This window comes from Salmo trutta, chromosome 8 (genome assembly GCF_901001165.1).
Source record: "Salmo trutta chromosome 8, fSalTru1.1, whole genome shotgun sequence".
Taxonomy (NCBI): Eukaryota; Metazoa; Chordata; class Actinopteri; order Salmoniformes; family Salmonidae; genus Salmo; species Salmo trutta.
The window spans coordinates 32,262,532-32,283,021 of NC_042964.1; the positions used below are offsets into that span (position 1 = coordinate 32,262,532).

Below are 20,490 nucleotides of genomic sequence, written 5' to 3' on the forward strand. Positions count from 1 at the left end.
GAATGTTGTATGGCATTGAAGCTTGTTTGGAGGTTTGTTAGCACAGTGTCCAAAGAAGGGCCAGATGTATACAGAATGGTGTCGTCTGCGTAGAGGTGGATCAGAGAATCACCAGCAGCAAGAACGATATCATTGATATTGAAATGATCAATTATCGTAGATTTATCATCGGTGGTGACAGTGTTTCCTATCCTCAGTCCAGTGGGCAACTGGGAGGAGGTGCTCTTATTCTCCATGGACTTTACGGTGTCCCAAAACTTTTTGGAATTAGTGCTACAGGATGCAAATTTCAGTTTGAAAAAGCTAGCCTTAGCTTTCCTAACTGACTGAGTATATTGGTTCCTGACTTCCCTGAAAAGTTGCATATCGCGGGGGCTATTCGATGCTAATGCAGAACGCCACAGGATGTTTTTGTGCTGGTCAAGGGCAGTCAAGTCTGGGGTGAACCAAGGGCTATATCTGTTCTTACTTCTACATTTTTTTGAATGGGGCATGCTTATTTAAGATGGTGAGGAAAGCACTTTTAAAGAGCAACCAGGCATCCTCTACTGATGGGATGAGATCAATATCCTTCAAGGATGCCCGGGCCAGGTCGATTAGAAAGGCCTGCTCGCTGAAGTGTTTTAGTGAGCGTTTGACAATGATGAGGGGTGGTCGTTTGACCGTGGACCAATTACGCACGCAGGCAATGAGGCATCGCTGAGATCCTGGTTGAAGGCAGCGAGGTGTATTTAGAGGGCAGGTTGGTCAGGATGATATCTAAGAGGGTGCACATGGTTACGGATTTAGGGTTGTACCTGTTAGGTTCCTTGATCATTTGTGTGAGATTGAGGGCATCTAGCTTAGATTGTAGGATGGCCGGGGTGTTAAGCATGTCCCAGTTTAGGTCACCTAAGTACAAACTCTGAAAATAGATGGGGGGCAATCAATTTACATATGATGTCCAGGGCACAGCTAGGGGCTGAGGAGGTCTATAACAAGCGGCAACTGTGAGAGACTTGTTTCTGGAAAGGTGTTGTTTTTTTTCAAGTAGAAGCTCGAATTGATTGGGCACAGACCTGGATAGTATGACAGAACTCTGCAGGCTATCTTTGCAGTAGATTGCAACTCCGCCCCCTTTGGCAATTCTATCTTGTTGGAAAAAGTTATAGATAGGGATGGAAATTTCAGGATTTGTGGTGGCCTTCCTAAGCCAGGATTCAGACACGGCTCGGACATCCGGGTTGGCAGAGTGTGCTAAAGCAGTGAATAAAACAAATTTAGGGAGGAGGCTTCTAATGTTAACATGCATAAAACCAAGGCTTTTACGGTTACAGAAGTCAACAAATGAGAGCGCCTGGGGATGGGACTGGTGCTGGGGGCTGCAGGGCCTGGGCTAACCTCTACAACACCAGAGGAACAGAGGAGGACTAGGATAAGGGTACGGATAAAAGCTATAAGAACTGGTCGTCTACTGTGTTCGGAACAGAGAGTAAAAGGAGCAGATTTATGGGTGCGGGAGAATAGATTCAAGGCATAATGTACAGACAAGGGTATGGTAGGATGTGAGTACAGTGGAGGTAAACCTAGGCATTGAGTGACTATGAGAGAGGTTTTGTCTCTATAGGCACCATTTAAGCCAGGTGAGGTCACCGCATGTGTGGGGGGTGGAACAAAAGGGCTAGCTAAGGCATATTGAGCAGGGCTGGAGGCTCTACAGTGAAATAAGACAATAATCACTAACCGAAACAGCAATAGACAAGGCATATTGACATTAGGGAGAGTATCTAGGCGAGCTGGAGACACCGCGAATAAGACTAGCTGTCGGGGCTAGCAGGTTAGCAGATGGACATCCGGGGGACGTTGCAACGGAAGAGCCTGTTGAAACCCCCTCGGATGGTTATGTCCGGCATACCAGTCGTGATGGATCGGCGGGGCTCCGTGTCGGCAATGGAGAGTCCAGGCCAATTGGCAAGAGAGGTATTGTAGCCCAAGAATTGGCTGATGGACCTCTTCGGCTGGCCGGGAGATGGGTCTAGCTTGAGGCTAGCTCCAGGCTAACTGGTGTTTGCTTCGGGACAGAGACGTTAGCCAGGAGTAGCCACTCGGATAGGAGCTAGCTAGCTGCGATGATCCGGTGTGGAGGTTCAGAGCTTGCGGTAGGAATCCGGAGATGTGGTAGAGAAAAAGCAGTCCGATATGCTCTGGGTTGATATCGCGCTGTGCAGATTGGCAGGAATTGACCGGGCTGAGGCTGGCTGATGTCCAAGTTAACGGTGTTGACTGCTAGCAGTGGCTAACTGACTACTAGCTAGTTAGCTGGCTAGCTTCTGATGGGGGTTCCGGTTCTAAAGAATAAAAAAAATAGCAGATCCGTACCACATTGGGTGGGGCGGGTTACAGGAGAGTATGTTCTGTCCGTAGATGGAAATTGAGATGAAGTATATAAAAAATATATATGAAATATATACGAAGATAAGATACATAAAATTCCAGAAAATTATGTCATGGCTTTAGAAGCTTCTGATAGGCTAATTGACATCATTTGAGTCAATTGAAGGTGTACCTGTGGATGTATTTCAAGGCCTACCATCAGACTCAGTGCCTCTTTGCTTGACATCATGGGAAAATCAAAAGAAATCAGCTAAGACCCCAGACATTCTTTTGGGAGACTTCCACAAGTCTGGTTCATCCTTGGGAGCAATTTCCAAACACCTGAAGGAACCACGTTCATCTGTACAAACAATAGTACGCAAGTATAAACACAAAGCCATCACAAAGCCCTGACCTAATCCTATAGAAAATGTGTGGGCAGAACTGAAAAAGCGTGTGTGAGCAAGGAGGCCTACAAACCTGACTCGGTTACACCAGGTCTATCAGGAGGAATGGGCCAAAATTCACCCAACTTATTGTGGGAAGCTTGTGGAAGGCTACCCGAAACGTTTGACGGAAGTTAAACAATTTAAAGGCGATGCTACCAAATACTAATTGAGTGTATGTAAACTTCTGACCCACTGGGAATGTGATGAAAGAAATAAAAGCTGAAATAAATAAATCTCTCTACTATTATTCTGACATTTCACATTCTTAACATAAAGTGGTGATCCTAACTGACCTAAGACGAGGCATTTTTACTAGGATTAAATGTCAGGAATTGTGAAAAACTGAGTTTAAATGTATTTGGCTAAGGTATATGTAAACTTCCGACTTCAACTGTATATGCATGGGACGGGACAAGACAAAACAGACGTCCGACTGCTACGCCATCTTGGAAACATGGTTACCATGTGTTTGATCCCATTCCATTGGCTCCGTTCCAGACATTATTATTAGCCATCCTCCCATCAGCAGCCTCCACTGCTTTATATAAATTTTTTAAATGTTTTAAAATGTATTTCACCTTTATTTAACCAGATAGGCAAGTTGAGAAGAAGTTCACATTTACAGCTGCGACCTGGCCAAGATAAAGCAAAGCAGTTTGACACATATAACACAGAGTTACACATGGAGTAAAACAAACATACAGTCAATAATACAGTAGAAAAATAAGTCTATATACAATGTGAGCAAATGAGGTGAGATAAGGGAGGTAAAGGCAATAAATAGGCCATAGTGGCGAAGTAAATACAATATAGCAATTAAAACACTGGAATGGTAGATTTGACAGTAGATGAGTGTGCAAAGCAGAAATACTGGGGTGCAAAGGAGAAAAATAAATACAGTAGGGGAAGAGGTAGTTGTTTGGGCTATTTATAGATGGGCTATGTACAGGTGCAGTGATCTGTGAGCTGCTCTGACAGTTGGTGCTTAAAGCTAGTGAGGGAGCTAAGTGTTTCCAGTTTCAGAGATTTTTGTAGTTCGTTCCAGTCATTGGCAGCAGAGAACTGGAAGGAGAGGCGGCCAAAGGAGGGATTGGCTTTGGGGGTGACATATACCTGTATATATATATCATTGTCCACCCAGTCAGAAGACCTCACCACTGTGTATTTTAGGCCAGGGATACAGCAGGGTTAGTGCTATCTGGTATCCTTGGGACATCCCTACCCTAAACCCTATTTAATGTTTTACCATTATTCATCATAAACATTTACATTTTAGTCATTTAGCAGACGCTCTTATCCAGAGCAACTTACAGTAGTGAATGCATACATTTCATACATTTTTCTCCGTACTGGCCCCCCGTGGGAATCAAACCCACAACCCTGGCGTTGCAAACACCATGCTCTACCAACTGAGCCACACGGGACCTAAACCCTAACCTTAACTATTACCTAACCTTAGTAACCCTAACCTTAACCATTTTCAACTTCGATATGGTGACGTCAGAATTGGACGTCCAAAGGAATCCGAATAGCAACGACCGATACAGCAGGGCTTTTGTGGACAGGGTAGCAGCACCCTCATGTGGCTGTCAAAGAACATGACCACAGAGAACATGACCCACAGACAGCAAATAGATGCCAATCACTATGCGTCATACACTTATGCAACATGATTGGTCGTTGGTGTAGGGGTAAACCCATGTTTCATCATGTGACGTTGGTCGTATAAATACTTAGAACCTCGCGACATTAACGCAGCCATATTATTTTTTGGAGGGAAAATGTATCTTTTTCGCACACAGTCTTTCTCCAGAATCGCTTTTAATTCCTTTATCTCTACCGTGCCACGGAAAGATTGTCAATTTATGAGACAGTTTAATAAAAACTGGTCGTGTGTCGGCTGATTTATTTTAGCTCATATTTTTATATATCTGCACGAAAATGCCAAGGTCCAAGAAGAGGAGTTCCAGAGGTAAGTATAAATCGCTACAGACCGGGTTGTTTTTGGCCTACTCTCGTGGTTTGAGTTTTATGCATTGTAGGAGTTGTAGTTATGTGCGTTCTTAAAGCGTTGTTGAGGTCAACGACAAGTAATGTCTGACAGGACTACAAAGTGGCATCATTGCCTATGTTGACATCAGACCAAGAGCTTTCAGACAAAGAACTCTCGCTTTCTTTTAAAATAATTGTAATTAACTTCAACGATCAATATCATATTGTTTTCCGACATTATTGTGATTATAGAAATTACACCCGATACCGCGATTACATTATTTTTAGATGGACTTTGAAACGAATTTATTACCTAGCAACTAACGTCAGCTTGCCAGTGTTTAGTCGTGTGTTCGTTTTTAACGAGTTCTCTTGGACTCCCTTCCTGCAAAGGGATGGGTTGTTTTAGTACACTAACTTTAGTTGGAAGGACGCCACAACATTTGAGTGAGGTCGGCAGCCAATCAAGTCAAATAATGGTCGGATTCGACCATGCTGAGCCGCAGGACACCGGCATATGACCCGTGACGTTAACAGGCGAAAACTGATCTCAAATCGAACAGTTATTTGCGCCGGTTGGTCATGCTGTCAACAAGGCAGCATGGTGGATCGTCCAGAAACGTACACCATGCTTTTCCATAAAATACGTTTGAATTTAACAAGCTTTCATTGGAAGGCAGATATCTTATCAAAAGCATTCACTTTTGCATGTGAGAACACCAAATACTACTCATTACTGCACGTCCCTACCTAACTTTTGTTTTGAGTCGACTTCGCCGTGGACTTTGAACGGGGCACCTGGCTCAAAACGAATTCTATCAACTTTCACCCGGTGTAAAACACGCTTGATCGGGACAGATTAATCCAATCCCCTCATGGTTATATAACACTCGCTGGACTAGCTAGCTAACCATTTATTCACATTACAACAAGCTAGTCACGTAGCTGGCACACGTTATAGGGCCAGCTTTGATATAAAGCAGGATCGTGTTAGTCCACTAGTTACTTGGGTTGTGTCTGCCTCTTTTTTTCAGAATTGTCTGTTCAGTGCTATGGTCTGAGAAGGAAGCAATGGATTGCCACGTGAACATGGTCACGTTTACACACTGCAGAGCAGACAGTGTGGCCCTTCCTCTCAGATGGGAACAGTCTTAACATAATAAGCTGCACCAGCTGGTTCTATATTGTGTTTGCATGGATGTGTACAAGTTAAACCCCCAGAGTAGAATGCACACATTGTACCATGGCTATGTATGATTTTTTTTGGGGGGGGGTGGGGTTCATGTAATTGTTTCAGGGGGGCCTCATGGAGCTGTGCAACCTTTCAGCGATGAGGATGCCTCCATCGAGACCCTCAGCCACTGCAGCAGCTTCAGTGATGCCATGAGTGTGGCAGACGAAGGTATGTGATTGTGTGTACACATGCTTGCCTGTGTCCCATTCATAAAGCAACACAAAGGGCAAGTAAAAAAAGAAAGTACTGTAACAATTGACCTGTGAAGTTGTTATAAATGTCATACAGCCTTTTTATGTTTTTTATCTTAAATGGTTCAAAGAATACGATCTACTAGGGGAATAGCCTAGAACAATTCTGTATTTCTCATGGTGTATTGTATTCATCTTCCTATGTGTAGGAGGGGAGGCAGGTGAGGAGACAGCCCAGGAGGATTTACAGTACAAGCTGAATGTTTTCATTGACAGCACTGTGGATAAGAGGCAAGTCTAAACCACTGTGGGGAAACTGATCTACCTGCTATTTCTGTTTGCTGTATCGTGTTCAGAAGATGTGGAACCAGATCACATCATAGGCCTAGAAGTGGATCGACAGAACCTGAGATGTTAACTAATGAAAACAATGCAACAAGATGTCATCCTTTCCATTCATAAGATTGCTGCTGAAAACTGAATTGTGTAGCTGTTACATAAGCTACTGCAAACACTAGGCCTACATCTTTACTGTTCTCCTACCTCATTGACAGTGCCAAGACCAGACAAGGAGCTCTGGACGGGCTGAAGGCTGCCATGGCAACTAGGATTCTGTACGAGTTCATTTCAGACAGGAGGATGACCATCACCGACAGCATTGAGCGCTGTCTCAAGAAAGGTTAGCTACTACAGCCTTTCAGTCTTTCACCAAGTCATGCTTCATATTCAACGAATACCAATACAGACCCACATTGTAGTATTGAGTGTTCAGCAGTTACTATAACCTCTTAAAGTTACTGATAATGGTAGTTGACTCTAGCCACTCATATTTGTCTTATCTTTAATCTGAGCCTAGAGTAAATCAAATGTATTTATATAGTCCTTCTTACATCAGCTGATATCTCAAAGTGCTGTACAGAAACCCAGCCTAAAACCCCAAACAGCAAGCAATGCAGGTGTAGAAGAACGGTGACTAGGAAAAACTCCCTAGAAAGGCCGAAACCTAGAGAGGAACCAGGCTATGAGGGGTGGCCAGTCCTCTTCTGGCTGTGCCGGGTGGAGATTATAACAGAACATGGCCAAGATGTTCAAATGTTCATAAATGACCAGCATGGTCTAATAATAATAATCACCACAGTAGTTGTCGAGGGTGCAACAAGTCAGCACCTCAAGAATAAATGTCAGATGGCTTTTCATAGTCGATCATTGAGAGTATCTCTACCACATCCTGCTGTCTCTAGAGAGTTGAAAACAGCAGGTCTGGGACAGGTACCACGTCCAGTGAACAGGTCAGGGTTCCATAGCCGCAGGCAGAACAGTTGCAACTGGAGCAGCAGCACGGCCAGGTGGACTGGGGACAGCAAGGAGTCATCATGCCAGGTAGTCCTGAGGCATGGTCCTAGGGCTCAGACTCTCCTAGAGAAAGCATACTTAAATTCACACAAGACACCGGATAAGACAGGAGAAATACTCCAGATATAACAGACTGACCCTAGCCCCCCGACACATAAACTACTGCAGCATAAATACTGGAGGCTGAGACAGGAGGGGTCAGGAGACACTGTGGCCCCATCCGATGATACCCCCAGACAGGGCCAAACAGGCAGGATATAACCCCACCCACTTTGCCAAGCACAGCCCCCACACCGCTAGAGCGATAACTTCAATCGCCAACTTACCATCCTGAGACAAGTTTGAGTACAGCCCACAAAGATCTTGGTCCTCAGGCCTGGAGGGAAGGCAAAGTCATTCCAGTACCCAAGACTGGTAAAGCAGACCGATCAGCTTGCTGCAATGTCTTAGCAAATTGTTAGATTTAAAAAAACAAATTTAACTCCCTGTAGCTCAGGACCTGAAGCAAGGCTATGCATATTCTTGATACCATTTGAAAGGAAACACTGAAGTTTGTGGAAATGTGAAAATGATGTAGGAGAATATAACACATTAGCTCTGGTTAGATAATACAAACAGGTGTTTTTCTTTTTGCGTCTTTGAAATGCAAGAGAAAGGCCAGACAGTGATGGGAGGATTCTAGGTGTAATTTAGATGTTGTCCACAAGATGGCAGCAGTGTGTACAAAGTTTCAGACGGATCAAGTGAAGAATTACATCACTACACAATATTTTGTATCAAGTCTGCCAGGAGTTTGCCCAAATGTGCCGAATTGGTCAATTTATATATTTTAGAGTACATAACTATAGAGATCATACAAAAATGCTATGGTAATAAAAAATGTATGTTTACGAACTCCCAGGAATGTCATTCAAGATGGATTATTAGCTCCCTACAGAAAAGACACTAACCTTCACACATCTAGATGGCGGGGTGGGTGTGGAGCCAGAGACGGCAGTGGGGTCAAACTGTAGAACCCAGTTCCTACATTTGAATATTAAAAATAGATTTTATCAAACAAAACTACGCTACATTTTATCTCTGGGACCCCCAGGATGACAAATCAGAGCAAGATTACAGAATGTAAGTACATTATTTACCTTAAGAGGTGAATGTATCAAACCAAGTGCTGTGATAAGTGTTCTGTTGTGCACTATCCTCAAACAATGGCATGGTATTTTTTCACTGTAATGGCTACTGTAAATTGGCCACAGATTCAATTATTGTTAATTTAACTGCATTCTGACCATATAAAACATGTCTATGTCCCGGAAAGTTTGATGTTTACAACGTCATTCTAGTCACCTAATTGCATATTGAGCAACAACTGACCTGGTTTAGGGACACCGCATGCCAGTCTCTCTTGGCTACGAGTTGAGGAAAGACTGACTGCGTCACTTGTTTGTTTAAAAAAAAAAAAAATGTGTTGGAAATTCCAAATTATTTGCATAGTCAACTTAAACTCACACTTACCGCACCAGACATGCCACCAAGGGTCTTTTCAGTCCCCAGGTCCAGAACAGATTCAAGGTAATGTACAGTATTATACAGAGCCGTGAGTGCATGGAACTCCATTCCATCTTATGTTGCGTAAGTGAACAGCAAACCTGGTTTCAAGAAACAAATACAACGCCTCTCCCCCATGTGACCTACGTGTGTGTGAATGTACTGACATGTATGTGGAACTGATCGATGCATGTTAATGTATGTAAAATCTTTTGTCTAATGTATTTTTTTGTCAGACCCCAGTAATGGGGATCCTAATAAATCCAATCCCTCTCTCAGGTAAAGGACAGGAGCAGTGTGCAGCAGCCTCCCTGGCCTGTCTGCTGTGCATTCAGCTGGGCTCAGGCGTTGAGAGCGAGGAGGTGTTCAAGACCCTCAAACCCATTTTCAAGAACATTCTGTTGGATGGAGCGGCCAACATCCAAACCAGACAAGCGGTGAGTATCTACCTGGAACCTGTCATTTAAAATAAGTTTGGTTTGCTATAAGTGGCCTTTATTGTTGTACTAAAAGCCTTTTCTTTCTTTTATAGTGTGCAACAAGTTTGGGCCTGTGCACTCTCGTGGTGGAAGATGACATCCTGGTATGTGGCTATGTTTGACGTTCCAATGTGATATTCTCTATGCTTGAGTGTGTGTGGAAATACTTTGTTTTGCTGAAGAATTTGGCATTCTGTTTAGCATTTTATTCTGTTCGGCGTTTAGCACAAGCTACAGAAACCAAGACTACTCTCCAAATGTCTGCATAGTCCAATCTCACCCTGGTTAAACATAAATGATTAACCCCTTTCTCTCTGGGTCTCCAGGATGTGTATGCTACCATGGAGAGCTTTGAGAGTTTGTTCATGCGTTCCTATGTGAAGGAGGATGGGAGTCGCCCCTCTCTCAATCCCCAGACCACCCTGCTCCACACCAATGCCCTCCTCTCCTGGGCCCTGCTGCTCACAATCTGCACAGGCAGCCAGGTCAAAGCAGTCACGCGCAAGTATGAACTTTCACAAGTACTTAACTTGAACCTGGGAAGTCTCTCTGGGACACGACTTTCGGTCCATTTCAGCCATTGGATGCATCTGATCAAAACGTTATAGTGAATGTGTGCTTGAGATGTCCTTACTTGTTCAGTTGTCTTACCAGCGTAGATGGAGGAAATATCATGGTGATGGGGAGTCTTAAATTGAAAGTCTACTTGTTTTTGACTGAAATGTTTCTTTCAGGCACCTGCCCAAACTACCCCGGTTGTTGGAGAATGATGATGTCAACATGAGGATAGCAGCGGGAGAGACCATCGCTCTGCTGTTTGAGCTGGCTAGGGACATGGACCCTGTAAGTGCTCACCTGTTCTTTGGTCTGTGGCTCAGTTCCATTTTTAAATTCAGGATAATCATTTATTTCATTTAGAAAGTGCTGTTCAAATCTTGCATTGGATTTTCAATCCCCTTGTACTAGGGATGGGGGGGGTGAAATGTCACTCTTCTAATAGCATCATGAATTTGTCAGATAGCCGGACATTCTAAATAATGTACAGTACCAGTCAAAAGTTTGGACCCACCTACTCATTTAAGTGTTTTAAATATTTTTTAAAAATATTTTCTGCATTGTAGCATAATAGTGAAGATATGGAATCATGTAGTAACAAGTGTTAAACAAATCAAAATGTATTTTACATTCTTCAAAGTAGCCACCCTTTGCCTTGACAGCTTTGCACACTCTTTGCATTCTCTCAACCATCTTCACCTGGAATGCTTTTCCAACAGTCTTGAAGGAGATCCTACATGTGCTGAGCACTTGTTTGCTGCTTTTCCTTCAGTCTGCAGTCCAACTCATCCCAAATGATCTCAATTGGGTTGGGTGATTATGGAGGCCAGGTCATCTGATGCAGCACTCATCACTTTCCTTGGTCAAATAGCCCTTACACATCCTGGAGGTGTGTTGGGTTATTGTCCCGTTGAAAAACAAATTATAGTCCCACAAAGCGCAAACCAGATAGGATGGCATATTGCTGCAGAATGCTTTGGTAGCCATGCTGTGCCTTGAATTCTAAATGAATCACTGACGGGGTCACCAGCAAAGCACCCCCACACATCACACCTCCAAGCTTCACGGTGGGGACCACACATGCTGAGATCATCTGTTCACCTACTCTGCATCTCACAAAGACATGGCGGTTAATTTGGACTCATCAGACCAAAGGACAGATTTCCACCAGTCTAATGTCCATTCATGTTTCTTGGCCCAAGGAAGTCTCTCTTTCTAATTGGTGTCCTTTAGTAGTGGTTTCTTTGCAGCAATTCAACCATGAAGGCCTGATTCACGCAGTCTCCTCTGAGCAGTTGATGTTGTGTGTTACTTGAACTCTGTAGCATTTATTTAAGGCTGCAATTTCTGAGGCTGGTAACTCTAATGAACTTATCCTCTGAAGCAGAGTTAACTCTGGGTCTTCCTTTCCTGTGGCAGACCTCATGAGAGCCAGTTTCATAGCGCATGGTGGTTTTTGCGACCTGTACTTGAAGAAACTTAGTTTTTCTCAAATTCTTCGTATTGACTTGACCTTCATGTCTGGATGGACTGTCGTTTCTCTTTGCTTATTTGAGCTGTTCTTGCCATAATATGGACTTGGTCTTTTACCAAATAGGGCTATCTTTTGTACATCACCCCTACATTGTCACAACACAACTGATTGGCTCAAACACATTAAGAAGGAAATAAAGTCCACAAATTAACTTTTAACAAGGCACACCTGTTATTTCAATTGCATTCCAGGTGACAACCTCACGAAGCTGGTTGAGAGAATGTCAAGGGTGCAAAGCTTTCAAGGCAAAGGGTGGTTACTTTGAAGGATCTAAAATATATTTTGATTTAACACTTTTTTTTTGGTTACTACATGATTCCATCTGTTATTTCATAGTTTGTCTTCACTGTTCTACAATGTAAAAAATAAAGAAACCCTTGAATGAGTAGGTGTGTTTAAACTTTTGACTTGTACTGTTTGTGTATATATATTCACACACACCCACGAGGGCACGCATACAGTCTACTGAAGAAACACTATCCCTCCAGCACCTATAGCAGACTTAAAAAACACAACTCGCATCACTTCCTTTTAGAATATGTCCATCAATAAAAGTAAAAAAGTAAAGGGCTCTCTGTGCATCTGTTTCTGCATGTCATTTATCTTTTTTTGAAGAAAATTAAAACCCTTGAACGAGTAGGTGTCCAAACTGTTGACTGTGTTAATGCATGTTTTTTTTAAAACCTGAGCACTGCTGCTGCGCATGGGAGAGGCTGCAGCCGTGAGGTGCCGGTTAGATTGGAGCGAGCAGATGTCGGCAGAGATAGGGACGCTACTGCCAAGACTAGCTAACTTGTTTATTCCATTTAGCCTTGCCTCAGCCTGTCTTGACTGGAGTAGCCTTGGAAAGTTAGCTAGTTGAGGCAACATTTAGTGAATTCTCCCCAACACCCATTCAGATTAAATGGCCTTCCCGTTAGTTGCTCGTTGTGGCCTACTCCTTCTCATTTCGGTCACTTTTATAATTCTGTAACTTTATATTCCATTTTGCATTGCGATAGTTAACTCTCACTGCATATGCTAAACATTTAGCTGCTTTGATTGGCTAACATAAACAACAAGCTACACGTGAAGGCTCCAGTTTTGTTTGTTGTATTGGGGCACTTCATAAAAACTACATTGTAAAATTTATAATTTGTAGTGTTATGGTATATCCTTGTACGTAACAATGTCACATGGATATTTTAATTTAGAAAAAGCCTTTTCAGTTAAAATATACCTACCTATAAATAGTTTTTGCTCAAATGAATACTCACAAGTATTCGACTACTGTCTGTTTTGGATATTTGTATCGCTGTGCACATCCCCATCCTGTACTGAATTTAAAATTGAATTTGACCGAAATGCAGTGCCAGCATAGTGTGTTAATCTGTACACACTTCATTAGTGATGACAGACCTCTACTCTGATGTTCTCAGGCGTTTGAGTATGATGACTGGGAGCCCCTGTGTGACAAGCTGAACTCTCTGGCCACCGACTGCAACAAACACCGTGCCAAGACTGACAAGAGGAAGCAGAGGTCTGTGTTCAGGGACGTGCTCAAGGCTGTGGAGGTGAGTGGGCAGGTTATATAATAGTAGATCACTGTCTGGGGAGTAGAACTTGAATTTCATGTGATGACTCATTGCTGATTCATGGCGCGAGTTCTGTGTGCCTGTGTTGAAAGCTGGTTGCCATTGCCAACCTAATCTACCCTAGTTATCAGTAACTTTTACCCATTTTGTTGTCTTGTGAGAATCCAGAGCCTTGCCCCAGCGAGTGTGTGTAGCCTTGCCTCAGCGAGTGTGTGTGTGTGTTTTTAGGAGAGGGACTTTCAGACTGAGACAATCCGCTTCAGCACCGAGCGTATGACCATCGACAGCTGGGTGAGGAAGAGGACATACGATGCCTTCAGGGAGTTTGTGGGCTCTGGTATGAACTACCACCTACAGGCCAATGAGTTTATTCGTGATGTGTTTGAACTGGGACCACCCGTGCTGGTTGACGCGGCCACACTGAAGTCCATGAAAATCTCCCGCTTCGAAAGGGTAATTATCCTCACTAGACTGCATACTTTTCTTTCTTTGATGGCTAATTTAACTCGACTAATGTTTTGAAAAGGTCACAAGTATATTTTCTTTCAATGAACCAGTCTCGAGACCCCAGCAAAAATCATCTTTTCATTTATCAAAATTTGTCCAGCCCTTATATTTAGCCTCACAATGAAATGTTTTTATTTTCAGGACAACCAGGTCTACAAGTACATCACAAAACAATTTGCCATAAACGGTTGCGTTCATGAGTTTTTGTTATGTCAATTTTGTAGCTCAAACCATTTGGGCTCAAACCATTTGGACTCAAACCATTTGGACAGATTTCTCTCTTTTGTAAAGACCCAGCCCCTTCGGGATCCGTCCTTGTCTCACAAACACAGCTCTAGCTCAGCCCACCCCTCCGTTAATCACACAGACCAACGGATCTAGAAGAACTAGATGAATCCAATGGTACAACCCAGCAGTCAGTAGCTGAAACGCACAATAATAAAATGGACTCATTGAGTTAATGATTTATCCATTTTAACTTTCAAATGTGTTATTGGCATGACATTCGCATGGATATACTTCCAGTGCAAAAAGAACTGGTCTCTTATTCTGTTGACGTTGTGGTCGTCTTTTCCAGCATCTCTACAACGCAGCTGCATTCAAGGCTCGAACAAAGGCCAGGAACAAGTTCAGAGACAAGAGGGTTGACGTCGGGGAGTTTTAGTGGGTCCGACCTGCTCTTTTTATTAACAATCTTGAATATCACTTTTACCATCCTTAATTTATCCAATTGTCAAGTGGTTGGTATTTGTAAATATGAATAATCATGTCTGTCTCAAGTGATGCCTTAATTCCCCATATAAACTTGCCAGTGCACCAATTCTAACCAGAGTGTCTATGTTGGGATTAAAGTGTCATGTGAAATGTAGACTTTGTTGCTCTGTTTTATTGTTTGTGGTCCATTAACATTGAGATGTATTATTTGAAAATGCACCAATTGGTTAACATTTCCTATGGACCCCCTCCCCCCCGAACCCTGACGTATTGCCTGGTACCCCTTGCTAATATGGAGTCACCCGCCTGGCCCTCAGAACAGCTTCAATTTGTCTGGGCGTGGACTACTAGGTGTCATGTCCCACAGGGATGCTGGCTCATGTTGACTCCAATGCTTACCACAGTTGTCAAGTTGGTTGGCGGACCATTCCTGATACACATTGGGAGGGGGGGTGCATTTCTTGACACCAACCTGTGTGCCTGGCACCTACTGCCATACCCCGTTCAAAGGCATTTAAATTTGTCTTGCCTGTTCATCCTCTGAACGGCACACATACACAATCCACATCTCAAGGCTTACAAATCATTCTTTAACCCCTCTCCTCCCCTTCATATACACTGATTTGAAGTAGATTTAACAGGTGCCATCAATAAGGTATCATCGCTTTCACCTGGTCAGTCTGTCATGTAAAGATTGTGTTAATGTTTTGCACACTCAGCGTATTTTAGTAGGTCTATTGGGGAAGTGAGAAACCCAAATAAATACTAAAGGAACAAGTCTCAATGTGTATTCTTGATCTAAAGTACTTATCACCAGGTCAATCATTGTTTGACAAGTCTTCAGATCAGTCAGAGGATAAGAAGCATGTTGAGCTGAAGTATGTCATTATGTAATCTCTCAGATGCACACAAAATGAATAGAATTGCACAGACCAATTACCAGTCAACCAAATGGATTTCTGGCTAATTGAATCTATTCCTGGAAGCAGCTTTAACATTTTGAGGAAGAGAAACCGCTTTACAGTTGCTTTGGAAATGTGTAGTTCTCAACATGGCCATGTAAACCTGTTTTTCAGAGAATGTTGCAGTTTGTGCATATGGCTGTAAAATGGGTCCTCCAGAGAGATGTCCTTGTAAGCTGAGTGAGGAAAGGACTGGGGAAGAAGATATGCAGCATTACAGTACTTGATGTTTTTTCCTACAAGTATGCCTGTTTTTTAATTTTTATTAATAGAACACTAACGCTACACTTCAGCAGAGATGCATGATTAGGCAACTAGTCAAACAACCAAGAACATTCCTGCTTCTCTGAAGTTTGGGCCCCAAATACCTGCTATCCAATAAAAAAAATCGATTTCTGGAGTCCTTAATTAAAACCATAAAGTGATCAGCCGCCTCTGTTTTGGTATAAAAAAAACACTATTTGGATTGTCCATCGTTCGGGTAAGTAGATCGTTGAACTGCTACTGATCGTCTGTAGAGTATCTGCAGACGGACTATCAAAATAAAGTGTTACCGAGAAATGTAACCACTCAAATTCAGAGTTCTGACCATGCATGATATCAAACGTGTGGTTTTAACCATGTTTTGAGGCTATAAAGTGTTTGTTTACAAACGGAGTAAAACAAGTTTATTTTGGGTTCTGATGCAGTACGACCGTTGATCTAAGGTCATGAGGTGTTACGTTTAATTTTTCAAGATTCAATGTGTATATATCATTAATTTATAAGTCCAAAAATTGGTGTAGCAACTACAGATTCTAGCTTTAAGGGATAGATCAACTGAATTGCATAATGACATATTGCACCAATGCAAGTCAATGGTAAGCATTTTTGTGCTTCATGTCCAAATCAACCTAAAGTATAAAAATCTACTCTATGACTCAAGTTATTTATAGATGATTTGGATGGGAAATGTGAACATGCTAACATAGGTACCATATAGTAGTTACACTACCTGACAAAAAGTATGTGGACATCTACTGGTCAAACATCTTATTCCAAAATCATGGGCATTAATATGGAGTTGGTCCCCCCTTTGCTACTATAAAAGCCTTCACTCTTCTGGGAAGGCTCTCTACTAGATGTTGGAACATTGCTGCAGGGACTTGCTTCCATCCAGCCTCAAAAGCCTTACTGAGGTTGGGCACTGATGTTGGGTGATTAAGCCTGGATAACAGTTGGCATTCCAATTCATCCCATGGGTATTTGATGGGATTGAGGCCAGTCAAGTTCTTCCACACCGATCTCGACAAACCATTTCTGTATGGACCTCGCTTTGTGCACGGGGGCATTGTCATGCTGAAACAGGAAAAGGCTTCCCCAAACTGTTGCCACAAAGTCGGAAGCGCATAATCGTATAGAATGTCATTGTTTCCCCATCACTGGAACTAAGGAGCCTAAACCATGAAAATCAGCCCCAGACCATTATACCTCCTCCACCAAACTTCACAGTTGGCACTATGCATTCAGGCAGGTAGCGTTCTCCTGGCATCCGCCTAACCCAGATTTGTCCGTCAGACCTCCAGATGGTGAAGCGTGATTCATCACTCCAGAGAAAACGTTTACGCCACTCCAGCTGATGCTTGGCATTGCGCATGGTGATCTTAGGCTTGTGTGCGGCTGCTCAGCCATGGAAACCCATTTCATGAAGCTCCCTACTAACAGTTCTTGTGCTGATGTTGCTTCCAGAGACAGTTTGCAACTTGGTAGTGAGTGTTGCAACTGAGGACAGACGATTTTTACAAGGTACGTGTTTCAGCACTCGCGGTCCAGTTCTGTGAGCTTGCGTGACCTTCCACTTTGCAGCTAAGCTGTTGTTGGTCCTAGACGTTTCTACTTCACATTAACAGCACTTACAGTTGATCGGAGTAGCTCTAGCAGGGCAGAAATTTGACAAACTGACTTGAACGTGGCACCATCCTATGACAGTGCCACATTGAAAGTCAATGAGCTCTTCAGTAAGGCCATTCTACTGCCAATGTTTGTCTATGAAGATTTCATGGCTGTGTGCTCAATTTTGAAATAGCCGAATCCACTAATTTGAAGGGGTGTCCACATGCTTTTGTATATATAGTGTACTGTTATACCTATGCCATACTGTCATACCTTGTCCATAGACTGCTTATAGGGTAAGGAAATCAATATGTACTGTAATTTGGGTAAACTATCCCTATAGTCTACCAAAGCCTTGAACTTTAGGCTATGAGAACGGTATCGCTTAACACCAAGTCAGGAACAAATAGACAGATGCGTCTTTCATGCCTAGGGTTTCTACTTACATTGGGAACGGGAGGGTCTTTATCTAAAGTTCTGGCGGGTAGTAGTGGGCCTATTTGGAAACCTGATCCTCTGCTCTGTCTCTCTCGGGACAAATTTAGTCGGGATAAATGGATCGTCATGCAAAGGAGGACACACCGACACACACACACACAATGCTGTGATATTAACACTGTATCCGCCTGGGTTATTGAGGTAACAACCACACAAGTTTATTGTGATCCAGCTTGGAAATCCTTTATCTTTCGGCCTTCGTTTTTCTCCTACAGACTGGTAAGTACAGTGATATAAAAACAATGACTTACTGCCAGAAAACTTTTGAGCAAGGCAGGGCAATAGATAACTCACTCCACAGTCTATTATCATGCTATATAATGTATGTATAAAAATGATACTCAGAGGAATTGGATAAATCACATATGGTTCTTGGACCAGACTACTGTACATGTCACTTTATTTATTTTTTACTTAACTAGGCAAGTCAGTTAAGAACAAATTCTTATTTTCAAGGACAGCCTAGGAATAGTGGGTTAACTGCCTTGTTCAGGAGCAGAATGACAGATTTGTACCTTGTCAGCTTGGAGGATTTGAACTTGCAACCTTTTGGTTACTAGTCTCAAACCATTAGGCTACACTGCCGTGGTTTAGAAGGCACTTTGAACCAGAGACCGATAGACCTATCGGTGTTAATCGGGGTGAAGGCTGCGTGCTCGTGGATATGGACTGACCCTTTAATGTGTGATGTTAGACCCTTTCTGGCTATGGCAAATGGCATTCTCTAAATCCCTCTGAGCTGTCATTTATCAGGGACCCATTGGAAAAGGCAAGGGCACAGCTGTCTGTCTGTCAGACGAATTGGGAGTGACGGAGGGATATAGGGGATGGCAGTGCCAGACTATAACACTGTCAATCCTGCCTCCATGGTCCTGACCGGATGGACCTGCTGTGGGTCATGTCCCACATGCCTCCCCAGGGGGTTCCATGCCCAGCCATGGACACATTTATCAGGGGCCACTGGGTTACCCATTACTCAAGCCAGGCTATTTGACTGACTTCATCAAGAGACTATTAGCGTCTTAATTTGGACTATTTTTGGATTCAACAAATTTTGAAGTCCATTTGTTTTGAAAGTATTTGGTTTATGGAAGGGGCTCGGTCTCCCGAGTGGCGCAGCGGTCTAAGGCACTGTATCTCAGTGCTTGAGGTGTCACTACAGACACCCTGTTTGGTTTTAGGATGTATCGCAACCATCCGTAATTGGGAGTCCCATAGGGCGGCGCACAATTGGCCCAGCGTTGTCCGGGTTTGGCCGGTGTAGCTCGTCATTGTAAAGATGAATTTGTTCTTGACTGACTTGCCTAGTTAAATAAAGGTTAAATTCAGGCATGGAATTGGCGCTTTGTGGTTAAGTTTGTGATAACACTCCATTGACAGAGTCTTTCCTGTCTTCATGTTGGCCCTAACATCAGAGACGATGACAGAGATATGTCTATACCTGGACTGCTTCGACGAGGAGAGGAAACTGTACACGGCAGAATCACTGAACGACCTCCACAAGGTGAACGTGTGCTCCGACCCCAAGGACCTGCTGAAACTCACAGGTTGGCGTCTGTTTTATTAGTGACTTGTCTTATTCATTCCCACATCATATGCATGCAGACTAGGTCAGTCAGTCCACAGACACTATTCTGTCGAGGCTGTGTGGAATCTTACAATATATGAGCTCTTTATCTGTCTGTGGGTTTTTCAGTCCGAGATACGGAGAAGAAGCTTAGGAATGTTCCATCAGACTATTGAATGCATTCTCTGTCCTCACTTTTGTCTAGACTCAATGGCTGGCCTTGTTTTACTGAATGACTTAGCACTTTCTCTTCACTAAACCTCGCTAGGATTACCAATATGAGCTTTCCATGGTGAAGGAGAATATTGTCTAGACCTTTTGTGAGCTTGAAGGTCTGAACAGCATGGAATAGCTGATAGTAATGAGTAGTTATGCTCCAGTCTCCAATCATGTTAGAGTTATAATGAACTTTAAACTGTCTCCATTGCATATTAATAGCATGCAATGCACTGGCATTGCATATGTGCGTAGGTACTATACAGTATGTTTGATGTTTTCAGTGCAAACTATTAGTGAAAGTGGGGAGGTGCAAAGCTGTGAGCAAGTCATTACCATGGCTGGTTAGTCGTCGTCCCCCCCCCAGGGTAATAGAGGCATCCAGCCTATCGAAGCCTAAGAACAGGTGCGACAACGTCGGCGCACGCACGCACACACTTCCACATGGATGCTAACCACTTTCATGCACAGTATTTTTTCTATCTCTTTAGCAGCTATCCCCCCCACACTCACACTGCCCCCCCCATCATCCCTCCACCCCTGTATACAGTTGGCCCCAGAGCCAGGCAGCCAGCTCTGCTGCCTATTACAATAAAAAACTGTCGCAGAACGCCTCACTGACAAAATGGCAGCTCCCACTGATGTATATAAACACACTAGAAGATGCATGCATTGCTTTCACAATGTCCAGGTGACTGCTAGCATATACAGTATATCTAATCGGAACCTCTCCATGGTGGTATGTCGAGTGCCTTTAAATTAGATGCAGCAAACTAGTCTCCAGAGGTACTGTAAGAGTGAGAAAAAAACAGACTTGAGCTGAGTGCTGGCTGGCTGCAGTGGTGGCACGGCTCTCCATGTCCCGAGGGAGACTGGGAGAGCGGCCACCTGTTAGT

The 20,490-nt window shown here is 43.3% G+C and overlaps 1 protein-coding gene across 1 annotated transcript; it reads left to right on the forward strand.

Annotated features, from left to right (window-relative positions):
* The first annotated feature begins 4,548 nt into the window (after positions 1–4,548).
* LOC115198702 (interferon-related developmental regulator 1) lies at positions 4,549–15,257 on the forward strand. The gene is made up of 11 exons (XM_029760862.1): positions 4,549–4,773; positions 6,091–6,195; positions 6,428–6,509; positions 6,773–6,897; positions 9,396–9,553; positions 9,649–9,699; positions 9,922–10,100; positions 10,330–10,438; positions 13,103–13,237; positions 13,487–13,711; positions 14,343–15,257. The coding sequence occupies exons 1-11, from the start codon at positions 4,743–4,745 to the stop codon at positions 14,427–14,429; spliced, it is 1,287 nt and encodes a 428-aa protein (XP_029616722.1). The 5' UTR covers positions 4,549–4,742; the 3' UTR covers positions 14,430–15,257.
* Positions 15,258–20,490: the final 5,233 nt, after the last annotated feature.